This window comes from Polypterus senegalus, chromosome 2 (genome assembly GCF_016835505.1).
Source record: "Polypterus senegalus isolate Bchr_013 chromosome 2, ASM1683550v1, whole genome shotgun sequence".
NCBI classification, from domain to species: Eukaryota; Metazoa; Chordata; class Cladistia; order Polypteriformes; family Polypteridae; genus Polypterus; species Polypterus senegalus.
In genome coordinates, this window is record NC_053155.1 from 196,458,201 (window position 1) to 196,482,248 (window position 24,048).

The following is a 24,048-nucleotide window of genomic DNA, read 5'->3' on the forward strand; positions in this document are numbered from 1 at the left end:
TTACAGTTAAATCAATCTTGCCTTTTTGAAGGGGAAATCTTGAACGTATTTATTCAGTGTCTTTCTTTTTCTTACCCCATGGTCTGTGTGTGGATCCTAATGCCCCAGTGCAGTGACAGGGACACTGTGCTGTAAATATGGCACTGTCCTTCCGATGAAGCATAAATCCTAAAACCGAGGTACTGACTTTCTGTGATCATTAAAGGTCCCTGGGCATCTTTCAAAAAGTGTAGCGTTTATCCTGATGTCCTGCCTAAATTTCCCATCATTGTCTCATCTCCTGTCTCTCATCCCTTCACCACCTAAGCGCTAATGTGTGGAGAGCGTACTGCCACAAAATGGCTGTTATCGCATCATCTAAGTGGATGCTGCATATTGGTGGTGGTTGAAGTAGTTCCCTTCTCTATCTATGTAAAATGTTTTGAGTAGCGAGAAAAGTACTATGTAAATTTAATTATTATTATTATTAATATTAATATTTTTATTTTTGTTCTTGTAGTATGGCACTGAGCAGCATTCACGTTTCCATACAGTATAACTTAGCAGGCAGTAAAATTTTTTTTGCTAGTTACAAACATCAACCTTTACAACAATACTGATGTGGCTATATATAATGACAGCACTAAGGCCAAAAAAATTACATTTATGCCTGGCATTAAAAAGCATCTCTCATTGTGTCTTGATAGAGATTTGATTCACATTCTCCCTTTCAAAATTCAAATCATTTTTTCATCGGCTAGATAGAATACACATTTGTATTTACACTAAAGTCAAACGCGGTTGCTATCTGTTTCTGACTAACTCCAAATTGGATCTGACTGATCTGACCACAGTCCAATCATTAGTGAAGTTATACCTGGTGTTTAATGTGGTCAATTGCTATTTGATCCAGACCAATTTATCCTGTTGGTTCTAATTTAACATTTTTCTCACAAACCACAAAATAAAAAGCATTAAATATCAATATTGTATAACAGGGAGGCATTATTCTGTATAAATTGATATTCTTAGTCCAGGAGTTTGATTGTGGAAGCTCATTTGCACATTTGTAACTATTTTCATGTCACTCAAACATGATGCAGATTTTCACATCACCTCTTGTTGTTTCCTTTAATCAGAAGTGTCTGCAACTGCACAAGTTTAGTGTTTGCTCATAAGGATTTCCATCTGTAAATCAACAAAATGCCTAATTTAAAATGTGCCATTCCATATGGAAGATGTCACAAATAAGGTTTCAGAAAAATGATACATCTGAATAACTGCTTGGGCTCAGTAATGGCTAAAATGCCGTAACAGCTAATATACCTCCTACCTAATTTCAATTAATTTAAGTGAAAGGAAACACTCTCAAAATAAGAATGAAATATACTAGATCTCAGAAACAGCTTAGCAAGAACTCAGGCACTCACATTATCTCAAGCCCTCCCAATGCCACGTGGGTGGACAAATATAATTCTCAATACTGTAGGCTTTCGTTTAACTAATTTATTAATTTAATAACTCTTAGATATGATTGTGAGGAAAAAGATTACACCCTTTATTAGTCAGTCATTTACTATCCTGCTTAGTTCGGAATAGAGCCACAGGGGGGTGCAGGGGGTACTGGGGCCTGTCCCAGTTACCAGAGCGGGACCAAGGCAGGAACATACCCGCACACACACAAAAACACAGCCCAACCACAAAACAAGGCCAATTTAATATCACCAATCCACCTAACCTGCATGTCTTTGGACTGTGGGAGGAAAATGGAGCACCGGGAGGAAATCCATACAGACATGGAGAGAACAAGCAGACTCCACGCTTGGAGGACCTAAGACATGAGCCATGGACTCCCTACTGCAAGGCAGCAGCAATACCAATGTGTCACCATGCCACCCATTTTAAAACAGTGTATTTTAGAAATAATAGGAATTCATTTCTATAGTTTTGCATTCTGCTTGCATAAAGCAAGAGGTAGCTCTCACAAATTAATTTCTTTTATGACACTATAAAACTAAAATAAAGAACTTTACTTAGCTTGATTACTTTTTTATATTGATATGTTACGATCCGTTGAAAGAACCCCATTTTGGAGGAAAAATACTGTTGATGATTTCTTTTAAAAGTAATTTTTTTCTCTTCAACTTGATTACACCAGACCTATTTCTGTAAGCAGGCAGTAGGATTAAGTGCAAAAGCAAAGCAAAACAAAAGTCCCATTGTGAAATGAACATCTTTATTTTGAGCTGGTACGTTCTATGTCTCATGTTGGAACACCTCTCTTTTTCTACAATTGTATTTTTTTGTTTTTTTTTTTAGAATAAGCTATGTAATAGGGTAAAAGGTATATTGTTTTTTATTTTGTCACACCATATATAAAGTTGAGTTCTCAACAGTAAAACATTAAACATTGCCTCCGTATACATATTATTGTTATATTTACCTTTCCAAAACATAGTAAAATTTCAAAACATAACTAACGTAATGCTGTCCATAGGAGCAATGCATCTACTGGCAAACATACTGACATACACTTTTTTTAATTCAGCAATAAACAATGCATAAATTCTCACATGAATAAGCTGAAATTGTACTAACTTTGTACAAATGTTGTTTTAACTGACACAGAGAGCAGCCCCAGACATTGGACCAGCTACCAGTATGGTCATAGACATTAGCGCTGCACTAAATACAGACTACAACACTGCCGTTCTTTAACACCCATGCCATGTGCTTTTTAAGAATTGCGCCCATAGGTCGCCAAATGTCATTTGCACTTCAATTAATAAATTGAAACACTAGATGTACTAGAGCCTATGAAAAAACTGGTAAATCCGGCCCACATTAAATCCGTTCACACCTCTCCGCCAGTGTCCTTTATCCTCTAAATGTGGTGATAAAAACAAGCTGCAAGCAGCTGGCTATTCCATTCCCTCATCGACTTAGAACTTGCACAAACTTCTCCCAGCTCATGTCTTGATTGATTATCTGGGAATGAAGTGTACTTTTAGAGTGTAAATAATAGATCGTTATTTGGAACACATGCATTTCATGTATGTTCCGTTTCCACAGTAATCTGTGTAAACAAATTTTTAAAAAAGAAACGTTTTTCATATTTTAATAATAAATGACAAAATGTAGGCATAAACTATATAATGTATGAAGCCTGAAGTCCAAAGATCAAGTAAACACTTTCATAAAAGGTTCAAGAAAAAGACAACAGCTTCTGTGGTGTGGCGGTAAGATTTGCTGACTTGTAATCAAGAGTCCCTGGTTCGATCCTGACTCACTCCTATATTTGCCGTTTTCAGTAGTGAGCTGCTCTTATTGTTAATATTATACAGTACACACATACATTTGGTTTGCATCTGTAACATATAGTGTACATTTATAGGACTTGTAAAAGTTTTTTTCACTTTTATTCTCTCTAAATCACAATCACGATACATACTAGGGATCTGATGCTGTTAGTTTTTATTTGAAACTGGGAATAACTGGAGATGTGAGTGGTGTTTTGAGACAATGGAACGAATGCAACATTATTCATATTATTCATATTCATTCACATAACATCTTTTAATTTGTAATCAGTGACCGCGTGTTTTTTTTCCCCGATCTTGCCAGTCTCCACATGTTGCTGTATGCTGTTTCTTTTGTAGTCTAAGACATGCAGAGGAAAGAATAGCACAGACCAGTAACTTCAGCACTGTATGCAATCATCAGTTTCAAATGTTAACAGTTCACACACACGCAAGGATCATCCTGACTCAGTTTACTTTCCTGGGGAAAGCGGCTGTCTGGAACAGAAGCTTGACAATGTTGAATCCTCCTTCTCTTTTTCAATCGCATTTTCTAGTAAGATGCGACGACGAAGTTCCTCTGCAAGCTGAGCCATGAACACTCTTCTTTTGTCAGTGGCCCCATGCATGCCTTGCACAGTACATGTGCATTGATCACTGCCAGCATGTTTTAGCACAAAGCAACTGGCCACCTGCATGTTCTTGAGTGCACTGAATAAGCTCCTGATCTGACTCTAAGTAACAGCACCAGCGTGTATTCAAACCCGATCTGACGCTTTTCATTTTCAAATAATATTGCATGTATTGTGCGTTGATCCTGCTGCACTGAATAAGCTCACGCCTTCTATAACAGCGCCTCAAACGGACATAAAATTTATAAATTGGTATGCACTGTCAGTTAATGAGATTGTTATATTTTCATGTGAGATGCTCCTTTTAAAATATTTTTTTAACAATTGAGTCTGCAATTAACATGAACAAGTGTCCTTATAACTGTTATTTTTAAGATCCATAACACACAGACAGACAGAGCACTGTGTAATAGAGAGACAGAAAGACAGACAAGCAGAGAAGTCACTAGATATATAAGTAAACAGGGAAAGCACTGTATAATCCTTATATATAATTTGATACTATCCATATGTATGGTGTTCGCGTCAATACCTCGACTCAATACAAGTTAGAACCATGCAATGGGACTCTGCCTCTGTAGTTAGAACATAACATGGCAAATGCGGGCGCAGTATTGCATGATTGGCTAAGAATTTTCAAATGCTTCAGTGACGCCGCTGGACGGCTGAGTATAGTAAGTCAGTGTTGGTTCGAGCTGAATATATAAAGTCAGCGTCGGAATTTATAAAGTCATTCCTAATTATATAAAGTCAACATCGGAGTATATAAACTCACTCCTGAATATATAAAGTGAAAGTCAAAATCTATTGATTGAAACGACTCTGAACTGAACTAAGTTAACAAAAACATATTCAGAAAAATAAATTAAAAAAACACTGTTCGGTTAATGTTTTGAAAATGATGCATGTGCCCTGCCCAGGATTGTTTCCTGCCTTGCGCCCAGTGTTGGTTGCGATTGGCTCCAGCAGACCCCCGTGAACCTGTGGTCAGATTCAACGGGTTGGGAAATGGATGGATTCCAGCGCTGACTTTATATATTCAAGTTTTGACTTTATATATTCCAGCGCTGACTTTATATATTCAAGTTTTGACTTTATATATTCAGAAACAAGTTTTGACTTTATATATACTGACGCTGACTTTATATAATCAAGTTTTGACTTTATATATTCGGGAATGACTTTATATATACAAGTTTTGACTTTATATAGTTAAATTTAGTCATCATTGCATAACTTTTTCTTTACCATAGAAATTTAAAGACTAAATTCAACTTCCATTCCTAACAAAGATATTTCTGGCGAATAAATAGAACCTACTTATATCCAAATTCGAGCTATTGAGCTGTCGCCTGCCTGCCTGAATAAGTCACCCTCGCTTCGCTCTTACTTTTTTACCGTTCGTTTAATCAAGGCTAATGGCGGAAAAATTATAAAATGGAAGGAGGATTACACTGAGTATGGCTTTACCAAAACAATTATTGATGGCGAATCGATTATTCATAAAGCTTCAATTGGTGATCTGTTTTTCTGTGTTAACCTCATATTTTTTCATACTTCTTCTTAAACCAAGGGGATGCGAGGGTAAAATGAATCGGGAAGCTAATCAATGTAATCGGTGTACCAGGAAATCATGCATTGACAGAAGTTCCCCTTTGTTTGTAATGCAAAGTGTGATGAAATGCGTGATTTTTTAACGCATTATGGAGCACATACATCGAAGCTTCTCAGCTGTGCTTGTGCTAAAAAAAGGAAACATTTTTAAAATAACGTAACACGATTGTCAATGTAACCTTTTGTAAGTAGTGCCTGGAGGATTCAATGTGGAGAAACTGTAGAGACAGCTTGTGTATTAACTTGTGGATTTTTCTGTGAGTATTTGGTGGCAGCGTCACAAAGTCGCTTCCGTAACACTGCGTTAGCTGCGGAGCTCAGCTCAGAGCGAAATGAGGTGAATGGGAGGGGGTGATGTCGTGACTCCCCACCCGCCTTAACTGTCAATCCCCCACAAACACAGTCTCTCAGAATTTGCATAAGCACAGCCCTTCACCTGCAATTTTAACTTAGTTACAAAGTGATCAAAACTCTCCTTTATATCCTGCGTCCTCTCATTAAACTTGTATCCCGCATTACCCGTGGGCATGACAAACGCCAGCGGTAGCCTGTCTATGAACTTAATTTAAACTTTAGGTTTACACCGTGCTTTGTTTCCGAAGTAGCAGCACTCATGAATATGGTTGTATATGTCACTCGCTCGCTTCTTATTGTTTCGCTGCCTTCTCAATTATATAATGCATGTTTTCTTCAGCACTTTTTGGAGCTCTTCCTGGTTTTCTATGTACTGCGTTGACAGTCAGTTCACGTGATTACGTGGGAGGCGTGATGATGTCACATGAAACTCCGCCCCCCCATGGCTTTCGAGCTCAACTCCATTACAGTATATGGAGAAAAATAGCTTCCAGTTATGACCCTTACGCGTAGAATTTCGAAATGAAACCTGCCCAACTTTTGTAAGTAAGCTGTAAGGAATGAGACTGCCAAATTTCAGCCTTCTACCTACACGGGAACTTGGAGAATTAGTGATGAGTCAGTGAGTCAGTGAGGGCTTTGCCTTTTATTAGTAAAGATAGGAAGGAAAGGCACTATATGATAGGCAGACAGGGAAGCTGCTATATAATAATAAAATTACTGTTATTACTATATAGATAGACTGGGAGTTCAGGCAGGCAGGCAGAGCGACAAAAGTTAAAAAGAAAAAAAAATAACACTTTCTCCCCAGCGGGGAATCAAACTGAGACATGGAAAGCCTGTGAGTCAGCAAATCTTACCATTACACCACAGAAGCCGTTGTATTGTTCTTGAACCTTTCGTGAAAGTGTTTATTTGATCTTTGGACTTCAGGCTTTACACATTTTATAGTTTCTGCCTACATTTTGTAACATTTATTAGTAAAATATGAAAAAGTTTCTGTTTTAACAATGTGTTTACACAGATTACTGTAGAAACGGAACACACATGAAATGCGTGTGTTCCAAATAACGATCTATTATTTCCACTCTAAAACTCCACTTCACTCCCAGATAATCAATCAAGGCATGAGTTGGGAGAAGTTCGTGCACGTTCTAAGTTAGCGGGGGGATGGAATAGCTGGCTGCTTGCAGCTTGTCTTTATTGACACATATAGAGGACAAAAGACGGTGGCGGAGAGGTGCGAACGGTTTTAAGGTGGGCCAGATCTACAAGTTTTTTCATAGACATAGTAATTCTAGTGCTAGGTAACTATTTTCATAGCATTCTTCTAGCATTTTTTTCTGTTATATATTTTCTATCTCTCATGAGGAATTTAATTTAATTAGGCAGCTTTTGCATACTTACAGTAGTTGCTTTCTTTTGCCTCTTCCTGCAATTTTGACATCTTTCCTCCATTTTCTGTACTAACATTTTATATTGGCTGTTATGGTTTACAACTTTAAATGTTACATTTCCTGTTAATCTGTTTTTTTGAAAAACAAATGTACTGCCCAAGTGTTGGGTCATACATACTTAATAGCTCAGTGGAATTTAGCAACCACTGTCCAAATATGTGACCACCATCAAATATTTAAAGGCAGTAAATACACTGAAAAGATATATAATATATAATAAAATACAAGGGTTCCTGGTAAAAATGAGGAGTTAGGAACAAGGCTGTGAAAAAAATTAGGGTCTACTATTTGTGATGAGTGCCATACAATTAATTAATCATGGAGCACAGAGATCTCTTGGGTGTTTTATTATGGCAGATCAGGTAGATGGCAGCAACCAGGATTATTACGCCCACCCGAGTATGGTAGAGGGAGAGGTAGGAAGAAATAATTTCAGGATTGATCCCAGAAATAGTTTTGTGACAGGGAATGAGACAGAGAGAGAGAAAGAGAGAGAAGTAGTATTGATGGTAGTTTGGATGGCCACAGGCACCAGGCAATCCACCAGAGAAAAAGGAGTGTAATGCTTGCATCAGAAAGGCCTGGTTGAGCAGTCAGTGTTTTTTTTTCTTTGATAAGTATCTTTTACACAACCTGTAGTCGTGCTTAGGATCATTGTTTGGTTGAAAAACAAATGAAGGCCCAAATAAGAGCAAACCTAATGGAAAAGCATGCTGCTATGTGATGCTGTGGTAGCCATGCTGGTTAAGTGTGCCATTAATTCTCAACAATTCTTTTTTTCACCTACCTCACATCATCACGCTTCCTCCACCATGCTTCCAGGAGGGAACAACACAGGAAGAGGTCATGTCTCATAAAGACATGGCGGCTGGAAACGAAAATCTAAAATTTAGATTCATCCGTCCAAATGACCAATTCCCACTGGTCTGTCATTTATTGCATGTGTTGTTTGTCCCAGTCAAGTCACTTTTTCTTATTTATGGCTGTCAGGAATGGCTTCCTGCAAGCAGTTCTACTACAAAGGCCTGCCTGATGGTCTGTGAATGTTGCATGTTGAGTTGTGTTTGTGGGCTAAGCTTGGGGAAACATTTATTTGGGCTCTGATCTGAGGTGCACTTAAGCATTGATCTCTGAGGTATTTTTTGATCTTCCAGTCCTTTGTCAGTCATCAACAGAACTGGTTTCATCAAAGCACTTGATGGTTTTAGCAGCATTATTTGGAGACACATCCACAGTACACTGACATTCTTTTGTAAATTAGTGATGGCCTTTAGCTTTTCTTTGGAAATTCCATGTTTTTATTGCCATATATGTGAGTACCATAAAAGCAAAGAATGGAATGGGGAAAAATAAAGGTATTTATGTACTTACATTAGTGTAACACCATGGATTGGTTAAATACATGAGCATAGCTCTACTACTTATCCCTGTGCATGGAGAGAGATGAATGATTTAATGATTGTGCCTTTGCACTGTTATCATTATGGCAAAAGAGAGATATTTTGAAGAATCTTAAATGTAAGGCAATCTTCATTTGTTCAGGACATTTTTGATCTTTGAATAATTCCGTGTAATAATTTCAATAAGTTTGTTGTCTTTTTTATGTAAAACATTATAAAGATTAAGAAATATCCATCAATAACTAGATGTGACTATACTTTTAACGTATATATATATATATATATATATATATATATATATATATATATATATATATATATATAGGGCTGGGAATCTGATTAAAAGATTAACTAATTAATTGCATAATTGAATGTAATTAATTGTGATTAATTGCACCTAACATTAAAACATGTGATTATAAAATTAATACATAGATTAAGAAGGAAATACAAATTGAACCACACATTTAATATATATTCAACACAAAGTAATTAAAAAACATTAATGGCATAGTTTAAACAATGGCCTTAAACCTGATCTTTTCACAAAATACTATTTGAGCAAGTATAACTAGAATTTGCCTAAAAAGCAAGCTGAAAAGAAGGCAGTAAGCCAACGTATTAATTATCATTGGCATAGCATATGAGACACAGATGTAACAAAGTAAAAATTAAATGATAGAAACAATTGAAAAGACCTGTCTGAGGAGAATGGGACTACCTGGAGAAGCCAACATAATAGCAGCTCTGTGATTGTCGTTTTGCAGACACAGCACTTAGAGAGCACTTCAGCAGCCAGGACACGTGTCAATGGTCCATCTTCCTTGGTGCGTGTTTGCCTGCGATTCTCGCAGAGCTGAAGGACAGTGGACATACGAGTTGCCTCTGACCCTGGCTCAGTAGAGTGAGGCAGAGAGAGGACCATCTATATAAGTGGGCAGAGGGTCAAAGCAGCTGGAAAATGTGTCCAAAGTACTCATTAAGTGCTGAGCCCCCAAGCTGCTTTTTTTGCTGTCCCATTTCCTTAAGATGGTTTAGCACATGTATAGATTTATTGTTTTTGTGGTTGGTAGAATTGTGCTTTTTACTTTCGCAACTTTTCTTTAGCATTGCACTAGGACTGCCATAAATTCACCCCCCAACTTTCCTCCCACTCTCCTGTCAGTATATATAAATCAAGAAAATTAACACCAGTACTACATATTGATAAGTGGCATACAGTTGTGAACAGCATAATACAGAATGTTAAACCTCTAAATGAGAATTTTATTTCATAAAATGTTTATAGGTCGTATATAAATATTTTACTGGCTGTTTATGTAATTATTTAGGTAGACATTTAACTTATTTGTATTATTGTTTTGTAATGTTAAAAACCAAAGCACTGCCTGAGGCATTTGACTTGTGGCCGACCCTATACAGTATGCGACAATATTTTTTAATGCATTGAACAGGCCACATTAACTGCAAAAATTAAAGTTTTAACTTTTTTATAAATTAAGTGATTTTTTAAAAACAGGAAAAAAGTTCCAAGTGCATTCTTTATTACAGGACTCTATTAAAATACCCAAGTAAAGTATTAAACCACCAAAGAGTATAGTATGGAACTTACTTTAGTTTTAGAATTAAACAGTAACTCCTCCATCTGAGCTTCTGGTCAATATGCTAGCATTATCCTTACCTCTCTCGCAGCTCTCTCTCCTGCCTGAACAGCTCCCTCCATGTAACCACTCCATTCTGTGGCTGTCTCGGTTCCAGCAAAGAACAGTCTGCCCACTGGCTCACGAATCACTCTAAAAAGTGTTAATACACAGGATACAGTCATGGAATATCAAAGCAGCTGTATGGATTATGGAACATACAGCTATCTCTGAGATGTTACTCAAACAACAAACAATGTATCATAATTAGAAAGTGCTAAAAATCTACAAATGCACTGTGCACGTTCATTCAAACATCCTTAAAGAAGATCATAAGGAAATATATTACTGGCTGAAGCTCATTATCAGGAGCTAATCACATTTTTAGAACTATAATCCAGGAAATAACAAGTTAAGGCCTAATTTCTGAAATTCATGTACAAAATGAAAATACTGTACCCAACGTCGATTTTCTACAAATCTTTAAGAAACACACGATAATGATGATGCTGTAAGTGGACACTTAGATCAAGCAGTTAGTGAAATAATGGAAAAATGTTTCTTTTTAGTGATGAAGAAAGTCAAATCTCAACTTGATGTTATTATAGAAATGCATATTATGGGCTAGCTTGTTTGGCTGAAATTTACAAATTACAATTATTGTAATGTATGAATGTTGTATGTATTAAGAGATATTAATAATTTATTAAATTACATTTTGTAATAAAGAATAAATTAAGTTGTACATTTTCTCATTGAATTTTATTATATAAAGTAATAAATAACAATTAATGGACTTAGTCAAATGATTAAAAACAAATGAACCTATTTTGACATTTTCATCTTTGATAAGTTATTTTAAGTGATGGCTTTAATTATATAGATTATATAATGTACTATGAAATCATGCTTTCTAACAAAAGATAGTTGCTGTTACTATATTCCTTGCATAGATTTTTCAGCATTTCTTACCTGCCAAATTGGGTCATGATGCCTGGAGGGAAATACACAGTGTAGCAACCACCAGAGTACTCCTCCTCACACCAGTTTTTCTCTTCGTAATGTACGGGCTGAATTACAAATAAAGGAAAGCAAAAACGATTCATCAGCAATGAACAGAACAGCATGCAAAATGAAAATGTCACTATCATAAATATAAAAATCATCTCCATCTGCCTGTAATATTGTAGATCCATTAGCAACTACTGGAGGGAATGTGGGAATTGAAATGGCACTGGGGAGTAAAGAAGTAGCATGAATATGCTGGAATAAGGTGAAATGATTTTGTCAAGGACAATGTATGCATTTATAGCCAGCCTCCAAGAATAATTTCTCTTATAGGTTAAAGGTATACCAGATCTAAACAGGACCCATTTGATACTGAGTTGATGCATAAATTCCACTTATCTATTATAGCATTGGGACCAGTTTATTCCAGTAAAGTATCAAGTATAAGACAGGCATCAATCCTGGAGGAAATGTCAGGATGAAAATTATGGAAGCAGTGTGCATCAATGCTTTTACTGCTCTTAACCCTGGCTATTCAAAGGCAACAAAGCAACACCTCTCCAAGGTTTTGTTCTTTTTCAGTTGGGTTATGGAAATATAAATGAAGCCTCATTTAATAAAATGTATTCAACAGAGACATTGCTGAATAAACAGAGAATATCCAGAAAGCTACACTCTTATTTCACAAACAAAAAAGGTATGGAAGAATGTTCTTTACAAGAAACTAGGTATTACCTAGACAATCTCTTCACACTGTATAGTCTGAATATTTTAACATCCTGAATGACAAGTCAACAGTTATTCAGTTGTGCAGAATACCTATTAGGAATGCATGATTGAACAGTTTAGCAATTTTTGGTAATGTGCATTTATAATTACTGTATATTATGATCATTAACACAATGGTATATACATATTGATATTTTAATTTTATTCAGATATGCTTTTAATTTTTCCTTTTTCTTGTTCGGATTTTCCATCACTTCCATAGTGGCACTTGAATTGTGTACTGCAGGACTTGGCATGTTACTGTGCAAAATAATTTGAATGAGTGTCACATGTACAGATTTCAAATGAAGCCTGCACACTCATCTTCTGTGTTCCAAATCCAGCTTTGTATTTAATTCTTTTTCTCTTCTGCCCTTATTGAAAGACCTTAAAATCCTATTCTACTAACAAATACTGTAAATATAACCTCCATTCCTTGGTGCTTCAGCTTGTCCTAATGATCACTACAATAGTAAAACTAGTGAAGTTTTGACAACTCAAAAATGTTTACAGTTCAGTTACATACCTAAATCACCTTATTTTCGAAAACCAAATTAAACATTTTTGCACAAAGGTCTCTGATGAATAAGTCTTGTCAACTGATGATGTTTGACTGTAGAACAATGTCTTAGAAGTATTGATTTTGTTCCCCTATTACTTTAATAGAAGATCTGATAAAACATTTATTTTGATGTGCAATTTATTGATGTATTGTTCCATTGGTAAAAAAAAAAATCAAATAATGTGACAAGCAGAGTGGAAAAGCGAATAATGGAGTATAGAAGTACATAACTTGACTTTGTCTACCTAAGGCAGGAGAGGCATATTTTAGTATTAATACAATAACAGTAGACTGTTAACTACCTGCTTGTACTTAGCTACCTGTGTTTTTTTTCTTAATATGCAAAATGGTTGCATATAGACATCAAACATTCTGTAGTGTTCAGAAAGATTTTAAGGAAATGATAAATTCAGTCTGAACTTACTGTAATATAATAATTATCTAATTAATCCTCCTATGCATGCCTCTGTAGCCATATAACTTCAACAGGGAATATTCCCCTGTGTTTGATTGTGTTATTATCTCTGATCATTTAATAGCTGCAATCAGTGACATGGGGCAGTAATATTACAATAAAAGGTAATTGGAGTAACAAATGAAGTGTATTTTGTACCACTGTCATTTCAGATTCACTTTTACAATATCCAGAACAAGGATGTCCAGGAAGGTAAAACTGTAAACAGAAAAGTTCCTAATGTCATCTCAGTCCTTAAATGTTGTTAAACATCAGTTCTGAAAGCTCTGCAATTACTGTGTCATGTTTATATTAAATATAATGTGTAATGTACATAGTTCCAGAAATAATTGTGTACTTTAATTTATTCTATTCATATATTTATAATTGTACATTTGCCTCAAAGCACATGTTTAGGATATTTATTATTGTTCTTTTATTATTTATAATTACCTTGCGTACACTTTTAACACATTTCACTTGCTATTACTTTGGTCTGTTGTAATAAAAGAAGGCACCTGTGTTTTCTACAGCCATTGTCTGTGCAATTAGCAGCAGTGAACCTTTCCTGGGGCTCTGCATGGGCTCCGACTGGTTCTGAATCCAATACTGGGGTAATGAGGGACTGGAGTCTTTTCCAGCAGCACTGAGCACAAGGTGGGAATCAGCCTTGGACAGGTCATCAGCTGTACTCACACAAGTATCCACACTCATGTTCACACAATTTGTAATTGTAAATTATTATTTTTTGGGATGTGAGAGGGAAAACCTATGCAGACGTGGAGAATATGTAGATTTCACCTAGACAAATCCCAGGACTCTACGATCCTGGAACTGTGAAACAGCAGCAACACATGGCTACCATTTTGCTTGGGTTTATATCTGAAAATATTATTTTTAATTTAACTGATTTATGTTTTAAGTAGTAAGACAGATGTGATTTACAGCATAGTTTCTTTTTGGGTCAGGAATTGTTGTGATTTGAATGCATTGTGAAGTGTCTTGTGATGGGTCATCACAGGCAGTCTAAGCAATCAACACCTGCTATGACTGTCAGTGACAATTCTCCAAGAATTGTCAAGGACTAGATCTTGAAGACACTAAGAAGAGCACAATCAGGCTGTGAGAAAAAAAACCTTAAGAAACACTGAATATAGAGTAAAAAATATGTTGAATGAATAATAAATGCTAAATGTTTGTTAACATGACAATTGGTACTCTTGCGTTAATCTGGCCTTTGACTCAGTGTTCTTCCAAAACTGCAGTGTATACTTTGACTGGGAAGTCAAAGTTGATATTTAAAAGGGGCCTAAAAATCAACAAACGCCACAAAGTGGTTTACTCATTTGAAATTAAAATGATATCTTAGCATGGTTTGTCATAGGAAAAAAAACTATCATTAACCTAAACAATATTGATCAACCATTTTAAATATCCTGAATTGGATTAAGCTGGTTTGAGAAAGTCATGTATGTTATTCCTTAATTTGCTATGAAAAGAAAACTGTCTAACTTGCAAATACATTTATATCATGTTATATTTTATTCTAGCTTATGAAAGCTCATGTTTTAGTTGTTGTGTTTATTGCAAAAAAAAAAATAAAGAGTTGATACCCTAATCAAATAAATCCAATGCCTAGACTGAAATTCACTGAAGTGAATATTGACAGGAAAGTGTCAAACATGACAGTGTGTTATAAGTCTAGAGGGCACTTTTAATTTATAAGCAACTTCGAAGACCATACAATCATCTTACATGCAGCGCTTCTTCACTTCCAAGAACTCTTGAATAAATTTCACAGATCCTTCTTTTCCTAAATGACAACCACAAAAAATATTTATTTTAATGGGTAGAGTATAATATATGCAAAAGTGGTTATTGTTTTTCCTTCCAACACAATTTTGATTCAGAAATAAATAACTGTTTTTAACTGAAACTTTGTTTTAGCCTGACACACTCATATCCTGGGTATAATAAACAGATTAAGAAATAGCAAACATTTTTCTATGCATCACATTTACTGGCCCTGTCATTTCCATTACAGTATCATGAGAGAAAGGAGTTGATCACAGTACCAAAGTGCACAAATCATTCCTAGAGCCAATATACACGTCCATTGTAAGAGTATACCAACATATATTATATTTTACTGAGCAGCACAAATAGCTGATAAATTAAACTGTAGTACAAAATATTTACCTCTCTTCTCTGGATAAACTTGCCAATTTTCTTGCCTTACGTGCAAGAATAAACCTAGAAAAAAATACAGTTTCTTTTTATTCCAAAGATAATGTAAAAAGGGAATTGGATACACTTTCATTTTTGGATTGCAGCATGCAGATGAAGGCACAATTTATAGGTTACAAAGTCAAGTGAGGGATTCCAGACTACATGCATTTGCCTGATATGCAAACAATGTGTAAATAAATGTATTTTATATAATCCCCATGATAAACTCAACATATTAAATTGCTCTCCAGTGTGTAATTTTTGAGATAGAGCTGCTGTTAAAACAAGCTATCTTAATGATAACCTTGAATAATATAGACATACAAACACAGATATATTTCCCCTGTGTAAATCTGCAAGAACATTAAGGAGATTTATACTATTTAAAGAAACAATTCAAATACATAAACCCTCAAAAACTTAACAGTTTTTGGGATCTTTTAGGAACTATTGATTAATAACTGAAATGCTAAAGTAGTAGCTAAACACAAATTTTATTTTGAAGTTTAAAATTGCCATAAAAAGAGATGATTTTGTATGAAAAGAATCTATTTCAATCAAAATGCATGCCTCTTGACTTCATCCATCCATCCATCCATTTTCTAACCCGCTGAATCCGAATACAGGGTCACGGGGGTCTGCTGGAGCCAATCCCAGCCAACACAGGGCACAAGGCAGGAACCAATCCTGGGCAGGGTGCCAACCCACCACAGGACACACACAAACACACCCACACACCAAGCACACACTAGGGCCAATTTAGAATCGCCAATCCACCTAACCTGCATGTCTTTGGACTGTGGGAGAAAACCCACGCAGACACGGGGAGAACATGCAAACTCCACGCAGGGAGGACCCGGGAAGCGAACCACTGCGCCACCGTGCCGCCCCCTCTTGACTTCAGTAAATTAAAATACAAGGATCTCTAGCAAAATTTATGAATCAAGTTAATAGATTAGAAAGTCATCCAGTACTATAGATGGTAGTAAGGGGGTCCTCTGCATTATGTCTGATTCTTTGTGACAATTCATGCTGTGCAGCAGGGGTGTCAAAATCAGATCCTGGAGGACCACCATTGCTACAAGTTCTCATTCCATCCACTTTCTTTATTAGTAAGCAATTTCTATTGCTGATGGAACAGACTTCCTTTGCCTTAATTTTAATTGCTTTGCTTTTTAAAATTCAGAACGCTTATTTTTTTTCCTTAACCAGAAGCAAAACAATAATGAGATGCAAAGCAAGCCAACATATGGTGAACAAACTCAGGGGTCTGAAACTTAGTTGCTAGAGGGCCACTATTTTTCTCTCCAACCAGTTTATTTATTAGGAGTCTAGTGTTGCTTTTAATAAAACATATTCCTTAATTCAAGAGATTGTTAGTTATCTCATTCTGTCACAACAGCCATTCTAACAAACCAAACTATTGAATGGGTTTGTTTCAGAGTGTTGAGAATTGGAACACCTTGCTAAATTTTATTTTTATGTAAAATAATTTTCATCCATTTGGGAGTTCTAATTCCAAGGAATGTTTGTACCTATGTGTTTTGTTTTAATAATTTAAGATAAAATAAATATTTTTATATTTAATTTTAGGTGCATCACTTACAATTGTGCTTCTCTAGCACTTTATTAGTGGATTAGACATGTGACACAGTTGCCATGGGCTGTCCATGAACAGGCACTATGCACAATATTACTGTGCTCTACCTAATAACCTAATGTAGAACTCAGTGAATTGTAAAACATCACATATTAAAACCTCGAACAGTCTCAGTTTTGTATTCATAGTATTTAAAGCTTTCTTGTTAATGATTCATAGCATGTCACTTTTCAACCAGGTTTTAGCATCTAGGTTCTGGTGACAACTCATTATTTGATTAATGACCCTCTGACAATTCTCAATTTGTCTCTGCTTGTGATTTTGATCTCTGTTTTTAGACAATGGGATTTATAAGTTTTAGATTTTCTTGAAAACACATGTATCTCCTGGTCCGTTTTACCACCAGATGCTCACTAACTCTATTATCAGCAGGCATTTTGGAGAGGTCAGCACTAACTAAAAATACAGATAGACTGGACCTATGCTGAAGTCCAGCTGACCCAACTATGGATACTCATGACTGACACAGTGTTATCAAAAGGTTTTGTAGGCCAGAGCTGGCAATAATTTCTCAGACCCTTTTTTCTTTTCAGATATTTTATTGTCACTGATATTTTATAATGGACACATAGTTGCAAATTAAGTTAAATTAATTGTGGTAATAGCAGTAATAGTAGTAGTAGTATTAGTAGTAGTAATGCTAGTAGTAGTAGTAGTAATGGCTGCAGCAGTAATAGTAGTATTGTAACATGTACACAGTACAGTGAAATTCTTAATTCATGTCTGGCCTGAGTGTAGTCCCTGCGATTGTGGCTAGGTATCTGAGCTGTTTCCATTGGTCAACCATCAGCTGCCAGTCTTGTGCTTTGGCAAGTGCCCCTCCTGGCGACAGGTGAGAGCAGGAAGTCAATCTACTGTAGCTTTTGAGCATCTGTTTGCTACATGTTAGAGTCAACAGGTGTAGATGCCACATGGGCGGGATGGGCATCCCGGCCAGAAGAGGGGATGATTCCTTACTAGACAGGAGGCTCCTAGCAGGCAGACAGGCATCCCGGCTGAGGAGAAGAAGGGGATCAGACCCAAAAGGAAGGACCAGGTGGGATGAACGGATAGCACACTGAAGACGGAAGATGCCGCTGGGGACTTTTTAACTCCCCCCAAGACACTAGATAGCAGCAGCCCTCCAAGTGTGACCTGGAAGTAATTCCTTCAAGCAGTCACCCTGGCACTGGAAGTACTCCCAGGTCCTTAATAAAAGAGACCATGTTCCCTTACCCAGGCAAGTCGTAGCTGGGAGTATGTAGAGCAATACTCGACTGGAGCAGGGCAGTGAGGTGCTAAAAGGAGAGGTATAGTGGCAAGAGAAAACTGGTTTATTTGTGCTTGTGAGACTTTGTGGAGGAATTTTATAATAAACCTTCCATTATTTGAACCTGCGACTTGATGTGATCGTGTTTATGGGTTTGGGGCTCACTGACACCCCTGGATTCCATCACACTGGATACTAATGGATTTAATGTTCCTTTAAAGAAGAAATGGTTGTCAGGATCAGACAGATGTTCCCAAGATTTCTGGAGGCAGACCTTCACAGTCATTCCCATGACATTTCCAAATGAAGTTCCCAGCCAGTTCTTAAAAATCTTTCCTGGTCATTCAGTGACTAAACTTAGAATTAAAATGTGGGTTCAGCAAAGAATTTGACTGCCAAGAGAATTGATGCCAGTGAATTAAAGAGCTGTTGTAGATGTGAAGAAAAACGGTATTCTGCTTGTTACATGTGGAAAAGTGCATAAGGCATCAGACAAACATAAGAACAAAAATCTGCATTACCTATGCCCAAAAGGGCAGCCATGCTTTTGTTTTGTCCATTTAATTCCTCCTTGTATTTACCCCTTCTTTGTTCTGTTGTAATAACTCTTTCTTGTGTTATTGTATTATTAATAAATAAACCAGTTTTGAGTACTTTCATCTTCTTGTGTTCAATGTGTTTTCAGCGATTGCTTACAAGTGTCCCTTACTTGTTACATGGCCTAATCTTTAGCAAGCTTGGACTCAGGAGTTCAAAGGCTTATTTGAGTTAGGAAAATGTAATATATTGGTAGAAAGTGGAATTGACGGCCCAGTGCCTTATACTTCTAGGAATGCCTAGACAGGCAATAGCAATATATATATATATTTTTTATTTTGTTTTTTGTGTTGTGTGTCATTTCATTCCTTCTTTGTATTCCCCAATTTTATAAATATTTGCCTTGTTGGCATTTGTTCTGGGACCTCTCGAGAGTAGCCCCTTTGCTACACTGGTGTGCTTACTTTTGTTTGACTAAAACACAAATGCTATACAATGGGGTCCCCCGTCCTGCATGGTGTGCTGTATTGCAGTGGACATACATTACGAGCCATTTTAGTTTGTAGATTTGAACTGTGGTAACTGCCAGTGGCCAGCCATGAACCTAGAATGTATGGACTATGACAGCCCTCACAAGCAGCCTCCTAGCATAATTGGCATGGCCTTGGCTGTGTAGATGCTGCATCTGAATAATGGAAGTGAAACATTTTTTGGTGATGTCTGCTGAGCTATCTAATGAGTCCCTACTTTACTGCGCAGCTCTGACACCACATGTGCAATTCAAATTGTTTTTTAAACAGAAGGTAGTCCTTCATGTTGTTGCTTGTTTAGGCGCCTTCTTCATCTCAATTTCAGACAGTGTGAAATGCTTTGAGCATGGCGAAGGTACTATACAAATAAAATGCATTATTAGTTTCATTAAAATTACTAATAGCGTAGTAATGATTTGATCCCCTAAGAAATTCAGAAGAATGTTTGCTGCTGTGACATCTTTTATTGGAGAGCAGCCCAGTCAGCTTCAAACATTTGTTTTACATTTGCTTATTGACTGAAGTTATTTGATTCAATTTTTTAATTGCAGTTAGCAGTGAGGTATAAATAGCCAGCCTGGTTCAAACTACTGCACACAGCATTGACTCGTTCAAATGTAGCAGGTTGAATATAATACTTAGAAAAATATAAATGAGGAAAAGGATGAGGATTGAAGATTACTAAATCCACTCTGGTCTGCTAAATATTTGTTGTAATTCTAAAAAAAAATAGAATTTATAGCAGGCAGAAATTCCTAACACAGCAGAATGACAGTAGGAACAAGCCATTGTAATTGAATGACATGATCAATAACAGCAAGACCTGATGTCTAATTAAGAACGTGGTTTGATGAAACACTGGCAAACACTGTCGACTTCAAGGACTGGGATAAAGGACCTCAAGATTGCAAAATGAAAATGAAAAAGGTGATTTCATTATTTTCAAATCAATCTTATATTGCAAGAAATGTAAATAAAAAGAGGTGTTAGCTGAAAATTACAAAGTTGAGACTTTTGCAAAACCTTTAACAAGGACAAAGACAGAATTTGTTTTAATATATGCACTCTATCTTCTCAGTTTATTAATAAATGAAGACAATCAATGGTCAGTTGTAAACGTTTGATTACAATGATCAGCACTGCTCCCTGTGAGCACATAAGTTCTGGGTTCAAATCCCAACCATTACTGCCAGTGTAGACTTTGCACATTCTCTCTTTTTTCTTTTTCTTTTATTTGTTGGGTTAATTGGGAACTGTAATTTGGCTACACCTGAGTAAGTGTAATTGTGTCTTTTAGGGTGTCCTGCAATGGGTCAACACCCTGTCCTGCCATGGATCTGGTGATCCAGAATACTTGCAGGCTTCATGTGATTGTAAGCTGGATAAGCAAGGTAGAAGATGGAGAGACATATAATTTGATTAGTGTATGAAAATATATAATGTTCAAAATAGCTTTGCGGAATTAAAATACTACAAAGTTAAGTTTAATGTTATATATTACTAAACAGAAACTTGTAAAACCTTTTATTATCTATGAGAATGAATGTACTGCTGAAAAATGTATCCGTACAGCTTTTAGCTCACCTAGTCAATCATAGGTTTGCAGTGTGCCACAGCTTATGCCTGCAGTACTGGGAGCAAGACAGGCATCTTATCTAGATGGATATTAGTCTACTTGTAGACTTACTCACTATGGGGCAACAGTTACCAATTAAATCAACATTAATATCCTGTGATAGGATGAAACAGGTCTATAACTGTAATAAACTACAGCAAGTCATAGACGGTGAATGACCAGACCCAGTACTGAATTTTGGGCCTGAGACAGCAGTGCAAATCATATGATTTATTTTATTTAAAAATGTTTTATTCATTTCACAAGACAAGAAATGTATAGGTACTGCTGGATTTTTACTTACCCCATTATGGCTGGAACTGTTCCATCTGGTTTGGTGTCATCCAAGGTGAGCCCAATTGGAGCTTCTTCTTCTTCAATAACCATACTGCCACAGTAGCCTTAAACAGCAAAATGAAGAAAAGTCATTGTATGACATATTAAATATTTTAAATACATTATCAATAAAATAACAGACTGAAACAAGAAGAAATATGTATTATTATATTACAAATAGAGCACATTTCTGTCCTACTGATAATGGTATGCCTCTATTCATAAAAGATTCACTACACAATAATGTCATTAGTATTTACTATCACTACTTGTTACCCAAAGTTTCTGAAGTATTTCCAGCTGCTAAGACTATGGTATGGTACAAAGTAGTAAGCCCTATCAGAATTAGGTTGGAGACAATTATGTTAGAACATTAGCGCCAGACAGTTAGTACAGGAGCACACTGACATGTAATAGAAGTACAAATGGACTAAAGAGGCAGCAGTTTGTAGAGTCTATGCCACACCCTACTGTTATTACTTCCCCTATCTACATAACATGTAATCTGACCATTCCTGTGAAAAGATTAGCATTAAAATATTAAACAAACTTTTGGGGGTGAAAAAATATCTCATATAAACGGAGGACAGCCCATGCAGGAAGTTAACATTAGAGTCGTTTTATAGTAGTTTCCAGATCAGATTTATTTTTAGTAATAAAGACTCATAACACTTACATGGATACATTTTAATTGATTAAACTTCTAAGTAAATTTAAAAAAAAAACACTTTATTCCAAATTTTTTAAACAATACTATATATACACATAATATAATCTCCTAGTCCAGTCTCTCCTCACAACAGACTGCTTTATATCTCTTAAATGACTGTATGACTACCAATGGAAGCTTTTAAATATTTATTGTCACTAATGTTTGTTACAGTAATACTATAAACAGACAACAGCAATAGGACATTATCTGGAAGGAAGCCCTAAATGGTCATTCCTTTATTCCATTAGCCATTAATTTAGCCCTGACAATGTCAATCAGGATAAACAGCTTTTGAAACTGCAGTGTTATAAATTACAAGTATTTTCTGCTTCACTGAATTTAGTTTTCTTAAATGAACATTACTAGATGCTTAACAAACCTTTATTATAAAGTTGATAATGAGCAAAAATATCAAATTTTGATCCTTTGTATCAGTTCTAGGTAATAGCCCTTTTTTACTGAATAACTGGTTATGCCATTTTTAACAACAGTAACTACAGCCAGGTATTTCCTTTAATTATTCATCGGGTCCCTCACAATGCCATTGAGGTTTTGATGCACTTTCTGAAGAACTGTTTCAACTCACTGACATGTGGGTTTTGAAGCATCAGCTTATCCTGCTACAAAATCTCAATAGACTTTAGGTAGACAATTACAGAACTCGATATTTCTTTTTCTTCAACCATTCTGATAAACTGTGCATTTGCTTGTGTGTTTTAAAACCCTACAGTTCTTCAGATTCACTTGATAGATAAATGGCTTGACAGTTTCCTGAAGCATCATCAGATTTCAGAGTTTCCTTAATTATGGGAACTCATCTACTTCCTGATGCTGCAAAGCACCCTAAACTGTGACACCATTACCAGCATCTTTTGTATGAGCATTTGTTGTGTAATGGAAGGCTAGCTTTTAATTGGTCATAATGGGGTCCCATGTCAACCCAAACATACACCTTTGGCTTATCTGTCAACATAAAATTATTCTATACAATTTTAGCAAATAGGATGAGTATTTATGCTTTACATTAGTAAGCAATAGTTTTCAATGACTTGTTTCTATATCACCTATTTTAATTTAATCCACTATCTATCGTTTACTTTATAATCACTGCTTTTTACAGAGGTAGGAGAGAGGCTTTCAGATCTCTACTGGTGTACTAAGGTTTTTCAAAAACATGAGCATGATGAGTCTCAAAATGGGTCCTTTTCACAGTTGCACTTGGAAAATAGCAAGAAAGTCAGTCAGTCATTTTGTAACTTGCTTAGTTCTGAACAGTATCATGGGGGTGCTGGAGCCTATCCCAGCTAGCATAGGGTGTAGGGCAAAAATAAACCCTGGATAGGGCACGAGTTCATCACAGGACTCACATAGACATACAAACCCCAAACACCCACCAGGACCAATTTAGTTTTGCCAGTCTACCTAACCTTGGATGACTTTGGACTGTAGAAGGAAACTGAAGCATCCAGAGCAAACCCACTCACACATGAGGAGAACATGCAAACTCCACACAGGGAGGACCCGGGCATGAGGCCTAGTCTCCTTTCTGTGAGGCAGCAGCACTACCACTGCACCACCTAGTGAAAATGTGAAAAAATTGATTGCAACGTTTGCAGGTTGGATCTTACCCTATAAACATTTTGAACAATTTTAAACAAGATAGACGTGTTTGATATACAGTATAATTTTAAGTTGGAAAATTGTATGCTTTGCGCATATAGAGCCCAAGTGAATTCTATGCATTGCTATCTTCCACTCTCTTTCTGAGATGCTGAGTGAGAGATCCTTTACCCACTGTACTCTGGGATCTTTGAAAGGGAGGGACTTTAAAATGTTTTTATATATTACCTAAATGCTGTCTGAGTCCTCGAGACTGATCAACATTTTTTCCGGAATAGAGGTAGCTGGGAGGTGAGAGAAACTGAGCAGGTTTTGTTTAACAAAGTTTCAAATTTGAAAATAGTGAAAGAATTGTCTTGCTGGAAAGTTAAATTTGGAGTGTAATTGTTTGTA

General features: G+C 36.2%; 1 protein-coding gene across 1 annotated transcript in view; it reads right to left on the reverse strand.

Annotated features, from left to right (window-relative positions):
* mao (monoamine oxidase) overlaps nucleotides 1–24,048 on the reverse strand; it is a 176,276-nt gene that overhangs the window by 20,187 nt on the left and 132,041 nt on the right. The window contains exons 9-13 of the mRNA XM_039745143.1: nucleotides 21,292–21,388; nucleotides 15,367–15,420; nucleotides 14,923–14,980; nucleotides 11,348–11,445; nucleotides 10,417–10,528 (exon numbers count right to left, since the gene is read on the reverse strand). Coding sequence (XP_039601077.1) covers nucleotides 10,417–10,528; nucleotides 11,348–11,445; nucleotides 14,923–14,980; nucleotides 15,367–15,420; nucleotides 21,292–21,388 — 419 coding nt within the window. The remainder of the gene's footprint in view (nucleotides 1–10,416; nucleotides 10,529–11,347; nucleotides 11,446–14,922; nucleotides 14,981–15,366; nucleotides 15,421–21,291; nucleotides 21,389–24,048) is intronic.